The sequence below is a fragment of the Grampus griseus genome (genome assembly GCF_964374135.1).
Source record: "Grampus griseus genome assembly, chromosome: 2".
Classification (NCBI taxonomy): Eukaryota; Metazoa; Chordata; class Mammalia; order Artiodactyla; family Delphinidae; genus Grampus; species Grampus griseus.
This window is the reverse complement of record NC_139018.1, coordinates 41859084-41872756: the sequence shown is the minus strand read 5'-3', so window position 1 is coordinate 41872756 and position 13673 is coordinate 41859084. Positions and strand designations below refer to the sequence as shown.

At 39.5% G+C, this 13673-nt stretch overlaps 1 protein-coding gene across 2 annotated transcripts in view; it reads left to right on the top strand.

Annotated features, from left to right (window-relative positions):
* The window catches only part of DAAM1 (dishevelled associated activator of morphogenesis 1), a 179173-nt gene extending 172059 nt beyond the window's left edge, over nucleotides 1–7114 (top strand). For both annotated transcript variants that reach the window (XM_082647226.1, XM_082647225.1), the window contains 3 exons: nucleotides 238–369; nucleotides 3251–3421; nucleotides 4415–7114. In XM_082647226.1, coding sequence (XP_082503352.1) covers nucleotides 238–369; nucleotides 3251–3421; nucleotides 4415–4624 — 513 coding nt within the window. In that variant the 3' untranslated portion in view covers nucleotides 4625–7114. The remainder of the gene's footprint in view (nucleotides 1–237; nucleotides 370–3250; nucleotides 3422–4414) is intronic.
* The last annotated feature ends 6559 nt before the right edge of the window (nucleotides 7115–13673 follow it).

Genomic DNA, 13673 nt, shown 5'->3' with positions numbered 1-13673 from the left:
AATAAAGTACTCAGATGACTGGTTAAATTGCATTTTGAAACTGTGTGTGGGCACACAGGCTTGGCTCTGTCAGGGTTGGTGGAAGGGCAGGGGGAACTGGACTATCATAAAATGTTTTACACTAGTTTTGATGGGTTTGCCATTCTGACTTATTAAATTTGAGGCATAAGGAAAATGAGACAAAGGGGTGTCTGTGTTTGAAGCCTACATTGACATTATCCATTTCCTGTGTTTAAGGAGCTGGAATATCAGAAGTCTCAGCCCTCACGGCCTGGAGATAAGTTTGTGTCTGTTGTCAGCCAGTTCATCACGGTAGCCAGTTTCAGCTTCTCTGACGTTGAAGATCTTCTAGCAGAAGCTAAAGACCTGGTAAATTTCCCCTTGCGCACTGAGTGTTGCTTGACAGAGCTGGTACTTTCAGATATTATAAGTATACTTTCATTTCTAGGGCTGTGATCAGTTGAAAAACATGCTTTCTATCTAACTGGCCTTTAGGTTAGTAAGACCTTGAAGTATCTGAATGGTGTAAAACAAGTAAATACTTTGACAGTTTTAAATATTTTGATAGTTTTTCCCTTGATTGTTATTATAATTATCTCTGGGAAACAGAAAAGAGTGGATTATGAAAACCAAGGGCAGGATGAAATGTGACATCAAGGTATGACTGAGGCCTTGTGCTTCAGAAACTTGTAAGATGCTCGCCTGAGATAGAGACTTAGGAGGGCAGGATATTCCCTCTTTAAATGTCTAGAAGAACTTACTAAATGATAGGCACTTTAATTCAGAGCCTCATTGCAAAAGACTTTTTTTTTTTTTTGCGGTACACGGGCCTCTCACTGTTGTGGCCTCTCCCGTTGCGGAGCACAGGCTCCGGACGCACAGGCTCAGCGGCCATGGCTTACGGGGCCCAGCCGCTCCGCGGCATGTGGGATCTTCCCAGACCGGGGCACGAACCCGTGTCCCCTGCATCAGCAGGCGGACTCTCAACCCCTGCGCTACCAGGGAACCCCAAAAGGCATATTTTTAATAAGACTTTTTTAAAAAATGAATTTTGCTATTACAAAATCTTGTTTTCCTGTAAGGGAAGAGTTTTCATTGGCAAATATCCAACACCTTAAAATCCCCCTGCCCCATCTCTCCGTCTCTGTCTCTCTCTGGTTATTTCCTCTTCTAAAATTTATACACATTCATATACATGTGCACATTCTCTTGTCCCCTTCTCATTGTTAACAAATGCCATTAAGCTGCTATCCACCCTACTGAGTTCCTCCACACTGCCCATCTCTCAGTTGTGACAACACTCTTTTGCTTTAACTTGAATCTTTCCTTTGAAACTTGAGTAATGAATCTCATTTTTCTGTGGTCCCCTGTTCAGTTGTAGATATGGATGATTGTAAGTGTACACACATACTCATTAAAGTTCAGAAGTAGACTATGTTAAGATACACTAGCTAATCTCAACATTGAAACCCCACCTCCAATGTTATTAAATAAATGCAAGACAAGATATGTTTGAACGACTGTTGTTAGAGGTCCAGCCCCTGGTACCCCTGATTGAAATCAGTGAACTGATGTCAGCAGCCTCCCCTGTGATGGCCCCCACCTCAATCTAGGCAATACAGTACCTACTTCATCACGGGCTCAAACATTTTTCTAAGAATCAACTGAATAGTTAATTTTTGATTTATACAAACTCTACTTTTTTTTTTTTTTTCAATTTTAGTGTGGGAACTTTAGTCTGGGACTAGTTTTGTTCAGATTTCTAAGACTAAAATATACATGACTTCATCATCACTAGAATTCCTAGATAAAAAGATCATTCAGGATGGCTTTGACATGCCTGAACGTCAATGTTTTAGAAACTCAATTGTAGTCTATCTGTTGCTGTTATGTTCATACCAGAACTTTTAGAAATTAGCTTATAAAACCATGCAGCAACTGAAGCGCTGCATGTGGTGTATGAAGAATGTCGTATTTTTCCCTTAAGAGCTTAGTTTCTAATAAAATATTTCCAAATAAGTAAAAGGTTGAGAACGCCTCGATGAAGAGAAAAATGGTAAAAAAGCATTATTATAAATTTAAAGATATGAAATATAAAACAATTGAAAATTGTCTTATTTAAGAATAAATGTTGAAAATATTTCCTTTACAGAGATAGGATCGCCAAAATGTCAGGAAAACTTAACAATATACTAAAGACAAGTAGTGCAAGAAAAATAAAAGCAATTAGACCATGAAGTATTTATGCAGTCCTCCCCAACCTAAGAGTTTCAAACTGTGAAGAAAATGAAAGATCTGGAAATTTTGAAGTAGTTGATTAGGCATAGGGAGTAAGAATTTGTTTGACCTTGAAGTTAGAAACACCGTCCGTTGTAGTTTAGATGTAATAGCATTAGATCCTTACAGAAGGAGATATAGTTCTAAAAAACAACTTGACTGGCATTGAACAGTATTTGGATGGTCATAATAATGCTAAGACACTTGAAAGCATACTATCTCGAGTTGTGAAGATAACCAGAAGAACTAAAAACAGAAATGTTAAAACTAAAAAGACTGGCTGTGCTATTTTGTTAGCCTATGTATTTTTTAATTTAATTTTTAAAAATTCGCCCTTAATATTTTGCATTTTATCTGTTTTTAAAAGATTTGCCTTGAAAGGGCTTCTAAAACAAAGGATTTAGAATAAAATTGTATTCTCAGTTATGAATTTTGAGTTGCCTTAATGATTCCATAATCAGTGAGTGTTTTCTAATTGAGGCCCAGGAAGTACAGTAATACCCATATTATTTATGATTAGTAAAAGCAGCTAAGAAACGCTGTATCCTATTTGCTTTTGATACTAACTACATGGCACCAATAAATGATACTAAACTACTTCAAAGAAAAGTTAAAAGTACAAGTTTCCTTACCCCTGCTGAGTTTGCTCTTAGTTTTATATCCTGAGGAGTGCTCTGCCCTGTGATATTCTGCTTTCTTGTTTTTACTGCTGTTTAGTTAATAAAGAGTCATAGGATGTAATCATAGATGTTAAGCTGAAATGAGGTGGACAAGGATAAATGGTTTCACAAGTCGTGGAGTATTACATTTTTTCCTTTAGAAGCGATTGATAGACACGTTCAGCAGCCAAAGATAAATCCAGCGAGTTATATTTGACTCAATTTGACCTTGAGCCCCTTGAGAGAGATTGATATTTATGTGATCACGGCGTTCTCTTGGAAGACTGAACTTCTTAAAACCTTCTTTCTTCCAGTTTACTAAAGCAGTGAAACACTTTGGGGAAGAGGCTGGCAAAATACAGCCAGATGAGTTCTTTGGCATTTTTGATCAGTTTCTTCAGGCTGTGTCAGAAGCCAAACAAGAGAATGAAAACATGAGAAAGAAGAAGGAGGAAGAAGAGCGCCGAGCTCGAATGGAGGCTCAGGTAAGTGGGTGGCCAGTTCCACCCCCAGAAAGTTCTGTTGCTGCATCTCCTTGGTTTTTAGGAAGCGCTCTGCCGTGCTGGCAAGAAGGAGGGCATCAATGTCCTATCTAGAAGGCTGCTGGGAGTTTCAATTGGTAGAAAGTTTCTCTTGGGCAATGTGGCAGTCTATATCCAAAGCCTAAAAATATATATCCCCTTCCTTTGATCTGGAGTTCCACTTCTTAGAAATCATTCTAAAGAAGTAATCATACATGTGCACAAAGAGAGCAGCAGTCTTTATGATAAGCCCTAGCCTGGAACAACCTACCCGTTTACTGACTGGGCATTAGTTCTAAATGATGTAATAGCTACACAGTGGACTGTTTACACAGTCCTTAAAAGTCATGTCTTTAAAGAATATTTAATGATGTGAGAAAGCTTAGATAACAATGGTTATCTCTTGATAAACAAAAGGGGAAAAATTATCCTTAATTCTTTAAGGATATCTAAATTTTCTATAATGTGTGTGTATTATTTGGCTCTTAATAATAGTAACTCTTGCATAGCAGGTTCCAGGCATCCACAGTAGATACAGGCTTAGCCTTTGAGGTCAGGAACGTGGCCTAATGAGCATTTGCTTTAGTGTCTCTATACCATCAAAGAAACCAATATTTGGGGTCTATTTAATAGTGATAACTTTCTTATTCCATCATAGAAATATGAGTAGCCTTAACTGCTCTCTTTTTAACTAGAATATCATGGGGTTTACCCAGATTCTAGACGGCAAGAGTCTAATCACAAAGTGGTGGTCAGTTTTTTCATTGTTCCTTGCTTCTCTGATGAGCCCTCATGTCCCAGTCATCCTCTCTCATGACATCCAAGGGGGCTGGCAGCTATCAACAAATGTGGCTCAGCGGACTGAAGCACCATCATGTTCCACAGAATTCACCTCCACTCAATACAAAACACAATATTATTTTGACACTTCTCTAAGAGGTCACTTTCCATTTGCAGCTCAAGGAACAACGCGAAAGGGAACGGAAAATGAGGAAAGCAAAAGAGAACAGTGAAGAAGGCGGAGAGTTTGATGACCTGGTTTCCGCTTTGCGCTCAGGAGAAGTGTTTGACAAAGACCTTTCTAAACTGAAACGGAATCGCAAGCGCATTACCAACCAGATGACGGACAGCAGCCGGGAGAGACCGGTCACAAAACTTAATTTCTAATTTCCCTTGAATACTTTTTTAGAAAGCTCATTAGCGGCCCTTTGAAGTGACTAGAACTTTTCATTACACTGCCTTGCAATCCAAACAGTGGCAATTTCTCCTTTCATCTGCGAGTGAATGCGTGAATGTGTGTGTATGTACATGTATGTGTGTGTATATATGAAGAAATGTATATAGAAATCTGAGAGTTGTCTGGAGACCTATATGTTTGGTTAAAAAAAAAAATCTATGTTTATGTATGTGCTCAGAACCCGTTTGTGTATATGCATTCATATTGAGTGTGGCTCATCTTCTTCCCCTGAACACCATGACTGTTCAGAAGCACAATACTATCTCCTCAAAGAGATACAGAGACATTCCCTAGAGTAAAAAGAAAAAAAATAAAGCTTGAGAAATATTTTACGGTTTCCAAGCTTGATATACTTTGAAATTATTTTCACTGGTGAAACTGGTGTTGGAAAAATATAGATTTAAAATGGTTTTTGATAGTTGACAGTATGATGCTGGTGCATCGCATCAGTAGTTGATAGGACCAGCTTAGAATTTCTGACATTGATGTGGGGATGCAGTCTGTAAATGTTTATTGAGAACATCTGGCACAAAATCTGAATTATGTAGAATGTCAATCAGAGTTCTTTTATATGTTTAAAACTTGGACATCAATTTTTCCCCCCTAATTTCATCGAGTTCTCTGCCAAGCACTCTTAATGATTTCTTTACATTGCTTTTGGAAAGAACACTATCTAAATGCAATCCATGCTCTTGTTAAAGAACAAAATTACCATAATGTGCTTGTTTTCCTAACAATATAGACCTATAAACTCTAAAAATAAAATTTCCCACCCAAGACTTACAAGGAGGAATTCTCTGAAAGGATAAAAATTATTTTAAAAAAAATTTTATGGGGTGCATTTTTTTTTTTTTTTTTTTTTTTTTTTGGTATTTTCTGTTTTGTAGGACAAGCTGCATCTTCTGTAAATATAGGTCTGGACTAAAGGACATTTAGTGAATGCACAAAATGTCAACACCACCAACAGAGATGCCAAGAGCTATTTATCTCTAAGTATGTTTGATGTGATTTGCTGTTTATATGTTGTCATTTTAAGTTGTGTGTCAGTAACGCTACCTGTAAAATTTCAGTCCAAAAGATAAAGCTCTCAGGGAGAAATGAATAAAAACAATGAACATTAGAAAAATAAAATATAGATGCTTACCATTAACCTACCAACTCTTAATATCCTTAAATTATATGATATATAAAGAGGACTGTTACTTTTTTTTTTTTGCTTTGCTTTATTTATTAGTAGTGGGGGAGGGGAGCTAAGGTTCTCTGTTTTCTTTCCATTGATCCTGTTGTGGTTGGGTTTCCTGTGGAGAGAGTAGTTTGTCCTATTGCACTAGAACATTATTTACTCACTAAATTGAGTTTTTCAGTCAATTAACAAATATTTATTGAAACACCTACTATTGTGCCAGGCATAGTAGGGCTACAGTGGTAAGCAAGACAGAGCCCCTGCCCCCAAGGAGCTTATGCTGTAATGGGGACAGTTAAGGGGCAAACAGAATACCGATGCGTGCGCTGTACAGGAATCGTGCTATTTAAAAATAATTTGTATAAACTATAATGCCTAGCGCAGATGGCAAGGTCTCTGCGCTACATGAAAGCTGTGAAATAGCGCTCTAAGAGTTGGCAAGAGCCGTGGTTTTACGTTTTTTCCCCCTCACTGCAAACTTAGCAACTTTCTACACATTATATGGATGACTCTAGCAAATAAAACAGTCACAAATACACAGCAGACGTCGCGCTCCCCCAGCTCCTATGTACCAAGGTCTGCAAGTACACCACATTAAAGGTGCAGACGAGACTTTGCTCAAAAAAGCTTGGAGGTGAGAAGGAGTGGGATGTGCTATGTCTGTTCCTTAACTAAAGTGCCTCTATATATATTCTTTTCTATTTAGAGCAGGAGAAATTTGATCTGGCTCAAGTTTGGAACTGTCTTTTGAAAATGGCTTTGTTTTACAGTTTAAGGAATGGACAAGTGGAGGGAGAGTCACATAAAGGAGCAAGTTTGTGTAGCATGTTCCTCTCGCCCTTTTTCATCATCCTCATTTTGATATGGCCATCCTGGTAGGCCTTCTTTGCCATTTCCATTTTTCGTTTCTTTCCCAGAAAGCTGTGTGCAGGTAATTCCATGTGCCATTGTTGAAAAAAAAAACCTACTTTTTAGATTGGTGCTGGTGTAAGTAGCCACTTTTTCCTCTCTTGGGTGTGTATTTTAAAAGTTTTTTGTTTGTTTGTTTTTTTAAATTAATGCCAAAAAGAAAAAGCATTATAATTTGTAAACTTAATTGTATGTCTTGTATCTTATTAGCTTAGTAGTTGGAACCACTTAGTCTTTAGGCACGAGACTGTTGTTATAGTACCAAGAAAAAATGTTGTGTTATGAGACTGTAAATTTTTTTTAAATAGCAACATGCAATAAAGAGATGAATTCATTAGGTGTTATGTATATGCTCTCTATGAGTTACTAAAACAGCATTATCAAACTTCTTTGCACTTTCCACCATTAAATTGAAATATTTCAAGTTGTTTACTAAATTAGAAATGATACATTTTTTAAACCTGTACATACTGGGCCTAGAGAAGTATAGTTTTCTGCTATGGCAGTGTTCAGGATGTCCACAGACTACCATATACTACCTCCTTCCGTAACATGTTTTTGGTATAACTCTATGTGTTGAACAGTTTCATGGTGGAGCTACTGGTGAAATTATTCAACTGGGGATATAGAAAAGGGTCTCTAATCTCTACAGTCAAAATCTTTTTCATTTTGAAGCATTTCCTTTTAAAAAATTAATTTATGATATAGGTCAATATGGGAAGCATCACCATATGGAAGAAGGAGTGCGTATTCTGTTCTCTGAAAATTGGGACTCTCAGCCCCACATCACTTCGGTTTCCTGGCCATTCTCTACCCAATTCGAAGTCAAGCTGAAAACAAATTATCCTAGTGGTTGCTAGAGAATCCAAGCACTTCTGATCTTGAGAGTGGACTCATAATGTTCTTATAATTGCTAACATCTTGGTTTTTTCTACCTAGTCCCTGGATACTGCACAGTATCCAAAGACTACTTTGTTCTTTCACACTGGCATCCAGACAGGAGAGATCCTGCTGCATGGTCAGCAAATTTTATATTCCTCCCTACAATCATGGGGACCTACATACAGAACCATCTAGACCCTCAGCAGCCCTTGGTGTATTGATAGAAACAGGGAAAAACTTGAAACTTGCAGATCATTATGCTTATTTGTACGTCTTCAGTTTTCCCCAGAAAATCATCACTGGGGAAAATGTGCTTCTGTCGGGCGGTGAAGCTGTTCAAACCCTCCAGGATTCTTCCCCTTTCCTATACTTAACACAGATTGGTCAGGCAAAAGGATAATCTTTAATAAACTAGTTTGGACACAATTCTTTAAAAGGTCAAGTTCTGAAAGGGGGGAATTTTCTGTGACCTTTTTTTTAAACAACAAACACCACCTATTCCCTAATCATATAGAAAACCTAAGTTAAGACCCCCCCAAGGTTTGGAGGAGCTTCAAGATGGCAGAAGACTAAGACGTGGAGATCACCTTCCTCCCCACAAATACGTCAGAAATACATCTACATGTGGAACAACCCCTAAAGAACACCTACTGAATGCCGGCAGAAGACCTCATACCTCCCAAAAGGCAAGAAACTCCCCACGTACCTGGGTAGGGCAAAAGAAAAAAGAGAGACAAAAGAATAGGGACGGGACCTGCACCAGTGGGAGGGAGCTGTGAAGGAGGAAAGGTTTCCACACACTAGGAAGCCCCTTCTCGGGTGGAGACTGTGGGTGGCAGAGGGGGGAAGCTTCGGAGCCACAGAGGAGAGCGCAGCCACCGGGGTTCAGAGGGCAAAGCAAAGAGATTCCCACACAGAGGATCGGTGCCGACCGGCACTCACCAGCCCAAGAGGCTTGTCTGCTCACCCGACAGGGCAGGCGGGGGCTGGGAGCTGAGGCTCGGGCTTCGGAGGTCAGATCCCAGGGAGAGGACTGGGGTTGGCTGCATGAACACAGCCTGAAGGGGGCTCGTGCACCACGGCTAGCCGGGAGGGAGTCCGGGGAAAAGTCTGGAGCTGCAGAAGAGGCAAGAGACTTTTTCTTGCCTCTGGTTTCCTGGTGCGCGAGGAGAAGGGATTAAGAGCGCTGCTTAAAGGAGCTCCAGAGACGGGCGCAAGCTGCGGCTATCAGCACAGACCCCAGAGATGCTGCTGCTGCCACCAAGAAGCCTGTGTGCGAGCACAGGTCACTATCCACACCCCCCTTCCAGGGAGCCTGTGCAGCCCGCCACTGCCAGGGTCCCATGATCAGGGACAACTTCCCCGGGAGAACGCACAGCACACCTCAGGCTGGTGCAACGTCATGGTGGCCTCTGCTGCCGCAGGCTCGCCTCACACTCTGTACCCCTCCCTCCCCGCCAGCCTGAGTGAGCCAGAGGCCCTGAATCAGCAGCTCTTTAACCCTGTCCTGTCTGAGCAAAGAACACATGGCCTCCGGTGACCTACACGCAAATGTGGGGCCAAATCCAAAGCTGAACCCCAGGAGCTGGGCGAACAAAGAAGAGAAAGGGAAATGTCTCCCAGCAGCCTCAGGAACAGCAGATTAAATCTCCACAATCAACTTGATGTACCCTGCATCTGTGGAATACCTGAATAAGAAAACGAATCATCCCAAATTGAAGAGGTGGACTTTGGGAGCAAAAGATATATATTTTTCCCCCTTTTTCTCTTTTAGTGAGTGTGTTCTGTCCATCTGTATTTTTTTTAACGTTTTAAAATTTATTTCTTACTAATTATTTATTATTTTAATAACTTTATTTTATTTTAATCTCCTTTCCTTCCTTCCTTCCTTCCTTCCTTCCTTCCTTCCTTTTTTCTTGCTTTTATTCTGAGCCATGTGGATGAAAGGCTTGGTGCTCCAGCCAGGAGTCAGTGCTGTGCCTCTGAGGTGGGACAGCCAACTTCAGGACACTGGTCCACAAGAGACCTCCCAGCTCCATGTAATATCAAACGGCGAAAATCTCCCAGAGATCTCCTTCTCAACGCCAAGACCCAGCTACACTGAACAACCAGCAAGCTACAGTGCTGGACATCCTATGTCAAACAACCAGTAAGACAGGAACACAATGCCATCCATTAGCAGAGAGGCTGCCTAAAATCATAATAAGGCCACAGACACCCCAAACACCCCACCAGATGTGGACGTGCCCACCAGAGAGACAAGATCAAGCCCCACCCACCAGAACACAGGCACTAGTCCGCTCCACCAGGAAGCCTACACAACCCACTGAATCAACCTTAGCCACTAGGGGCAGACACCAAAAACAACGGGAGCTACGAACCTGCAGCCTGCGAAAATGAGACCCCAAACACAGTAAGTTAAGCAAAATGAGAAGACAGAGAAACACGCAGCAGATGAAGGAGCAAGGTAAAAACCCACCAGACCAAACAAATGAAGAGGAAATAGGCAGTCTACCTGAAAAAGACTTCAGAGTATGATAGTAAAGATGATCCAAAATCTTGGAAACAAATTGGAGAAAATACAAGAAACGTTTAACAAGGACCTAGAAGAACTAAAGAGCAAACAAACAGTGCTAAACAACACAATAAATGATATTAAAAATTCTCTAGAAGGAATCAATAGCAGAATAACTGAGGCAAAAGAATGGATAAGTCACCTGGAAGATAAAATATTGGTAATAAATACTGCACAGCAGAATAAACAAAAAAAGAACAAAAAGAATTGAGGACAGTCTCAGAGACCTCTGGGACAACATTAAAGGCACCAACATGCGAATTATAGGGGTCCCAGAAGAAGAAGAGAAAAAAAAACAGACTGAGAAAATATTTGAAAAGATTATAGTTGAAAACTTCCCTAATATGGGAAAGGAAATAGTCAATCAAGTCCAGGAAGCACAGAGTCCCATACAGGATAAATCCAAGAAGAAACACGGCAAGACACATATTAATCAAACTATCAAAAATTAAATACAAAGAAAATATATTAAAAGCAGCAAGGGAAAAACAACAAATAACATACAAGGGAATCCCCATAAGTTTAACATCTGATCTTTCAACAGAAACTCTGCAAGCCAGAAGGGGGTGGCAGGACATATTTAAAGTGATGAAGGAGAAAAACCTACAACCAAGATTACTCTACCCAGCAAAGAACTCATTCAGATTCAATAGAGAAATTAAAACCTTTACAGACAAGCAAAAGCTAAGAGAATTCAGCACCACCAAACCAGATGTACAATAAATGCTAAAGGAAATTCTCGAGGCAAGAAGCACAAGAGAAGGAAAAGACGTACAATAACAAACCCAAAACAATTAAGAAACTGGGAATAGGAACATACATATCGATAACTACCTTAAATGTAAATGGATTAAATGCTCCGACCAAAAGACATAGACTGGCTGAATGGATACAAAAACAAGACGTGTATATATGCTGTCTACAAGAGACCCACTTCAGACCTAAGGACACATACAGACTGAAAGTGAGGGGATGGAAAAAGATATTCCATGCAAATGGAAACCAAAAGAAAGCTGGAGTAGCAATTCTCATATCAGACAAAATAGACTTTAAAATAAAGACTCTTACAAGAGACAAAGAAGGACACTATATAATGATCAAGGGATTGATCCAAGAAGAAGATATAACAATTGTAAATATTTATGCACCCAACATAGGAGCACCTCAATATCTAAGGCAAATACTAACAGCCATAAAAGGGGAAATCGACAGTAACACAATCATAGTAGGGGACTTTAACACCCCACTTTTACCAATGGACAGATCATCCAAAATGAAAATAAATAAGGAAACACAAGCTTTAAATGATACATTAAACAAGATGGACTTAATTGATATTTATAGGACATTCCATCCAAAAACAACAGAATACACTTTCTTCTCAAGTGCTCATGGAACATCCTCCAGAATAGATCACATCTAGAGTCATAAATCAATCCTTGGTAAATTTAAGAAAATTGAAATCATATCACGTATCCTTTCCAACCACAACACTATGAGACTAGATATCAATTACAGGAAAAAATCTGTAAAAAAATACGAACACATGGAAGCTAAACAATATACTATTTAATAACCGAGAGATCACTGAAGAAATCAAAGAGGAAATCAAAAAATACCTAGAAACAAATGACAATGAAAACACGATGACCCAAAACTTATGGGATGCAGCAAATGCAGTTCTAAGAGGGAAGATCATAGCAATACAGTCCTACCTTAAGAAACAAGAAACATCTCAAATAAACAACCTAACCTTACACCTAAAGCAATTAGAGAAAGAAGAACAAAACCCCCCCAAAGTTAGCAAAAGGAAAGAAATCATAAAATCAGATCCGAAATAAATGAAAAAGAAATGAAGGTAATGATACCAAAGATCAATAAAACTAAAAGCTGGTTCTTTGAGAAGGTAAACAAACTTGATAAACCATTAGCCAGATTCATCAAGAAAAAAAGGGAGAAGACTTAAATCAATAGAATTAGAGATGAAAAAGGAGAAGTAACAACTGACATTGCAGAAATACAAAGGATCATGAGAGATAACTACAAGCAACTCTATGCCAATAAAATGGACAACCTGGAAGAAATGGACAAATTCTTAGAAAAGCACAACCTTCTGAGACTGAACCAGAAAGAAATAGAAAATATAAACAGACCAATCACAAGCACTGAAATTGAAACTGTGATTAAAAATCTTCCAACAGGTCTTCCCTGGTGGCACAGTGGTTGAGAGTCCACCTGCCGATGCAGGGGACACAGGTTCGTGCCCTGGTCTGGGAAGATCCCACATGCCAAGGAGCGGCTAGGCCTTTGAGCCATGGCCGCTGAGCCTGCGCGTCCGGAGCCTGTGCCCCACAACGGGAGAGGCCACAACAGTGAGAGGCCCACGTACCACAAAAAAAAGAAAAAAAAAATCTTCCAACAAACAAAAGCCCAGGACCAGATGGCTTCACAGGCGAATTCTACCAAACATTTAGAGAAGAGCTAACACCTATGCTTCTCAAACTCTTCCAAAATATAGCAGAGGGAGGAACACTCCCAGACTCTTTTCACAAGGCCACGATCACCATGATACCAAAACCAGTCAAAGATGTCACAAAGAAAGAAAATTACAGGCCAATATCACTGATGAACATAGATACCAAAATCCACAGCAAAATACTAGCAAACAGAATCCAACAGCACAGTAAAAGGATCATACACGATGATCAAGTGGGGTTTATCCCAGGAATGCAAGGATTCTTCAATATACGGAAATCAATCAATGTGATACACCATATTAACAAATTGAAGAACAAAAACCATATGATCATCTCCATCAATTCAGAGAAAGCGTTCAACGAAATTCAACACCCATTTATGATAAAAACCCTCCAGAAAGTAGACATAGAGGGAATTTAACATAATAAAGGCCATATGTAAAAACCCACAGCCAACATTGTCCTCAATGGTGAAGAACTGAAACCATTTCCACTAAGATCAGGAACAAGACAAGGTTGTCCACTCTCACCACTACTATTCAACATAGTTTTGGAGGTTTTAGCCACAGCAATCAGAGAAGAAAAAGAAATAAAAGGAATCCAAATCAGAAAAGAAGTAAAGCTGTCACTGTTTGCAGATGACATGATACTATACATAGAGAATCCTAAAGATGCTACCAGCAAACTACTAGAGCTAATCAATGAATTTGGTAAAGTAGCAGGATACAAAATTAATGCACAGAAATCTCTAGCATTCCTATACACTAATGATGAAAAATCTGAAAGTGAAATTAAGGAAACACTCCCATTTACCACTGCAACAAAAAGAAAAAAATGCCTAGGAATAAACCTACCTAAGGAGACAAAGACCTGTATGCAGAAAACTATAAGACACTGATGAAAGGAATTAAGGATGATACAAACAGATGGAGAGATATACCATGTTCTTGGAT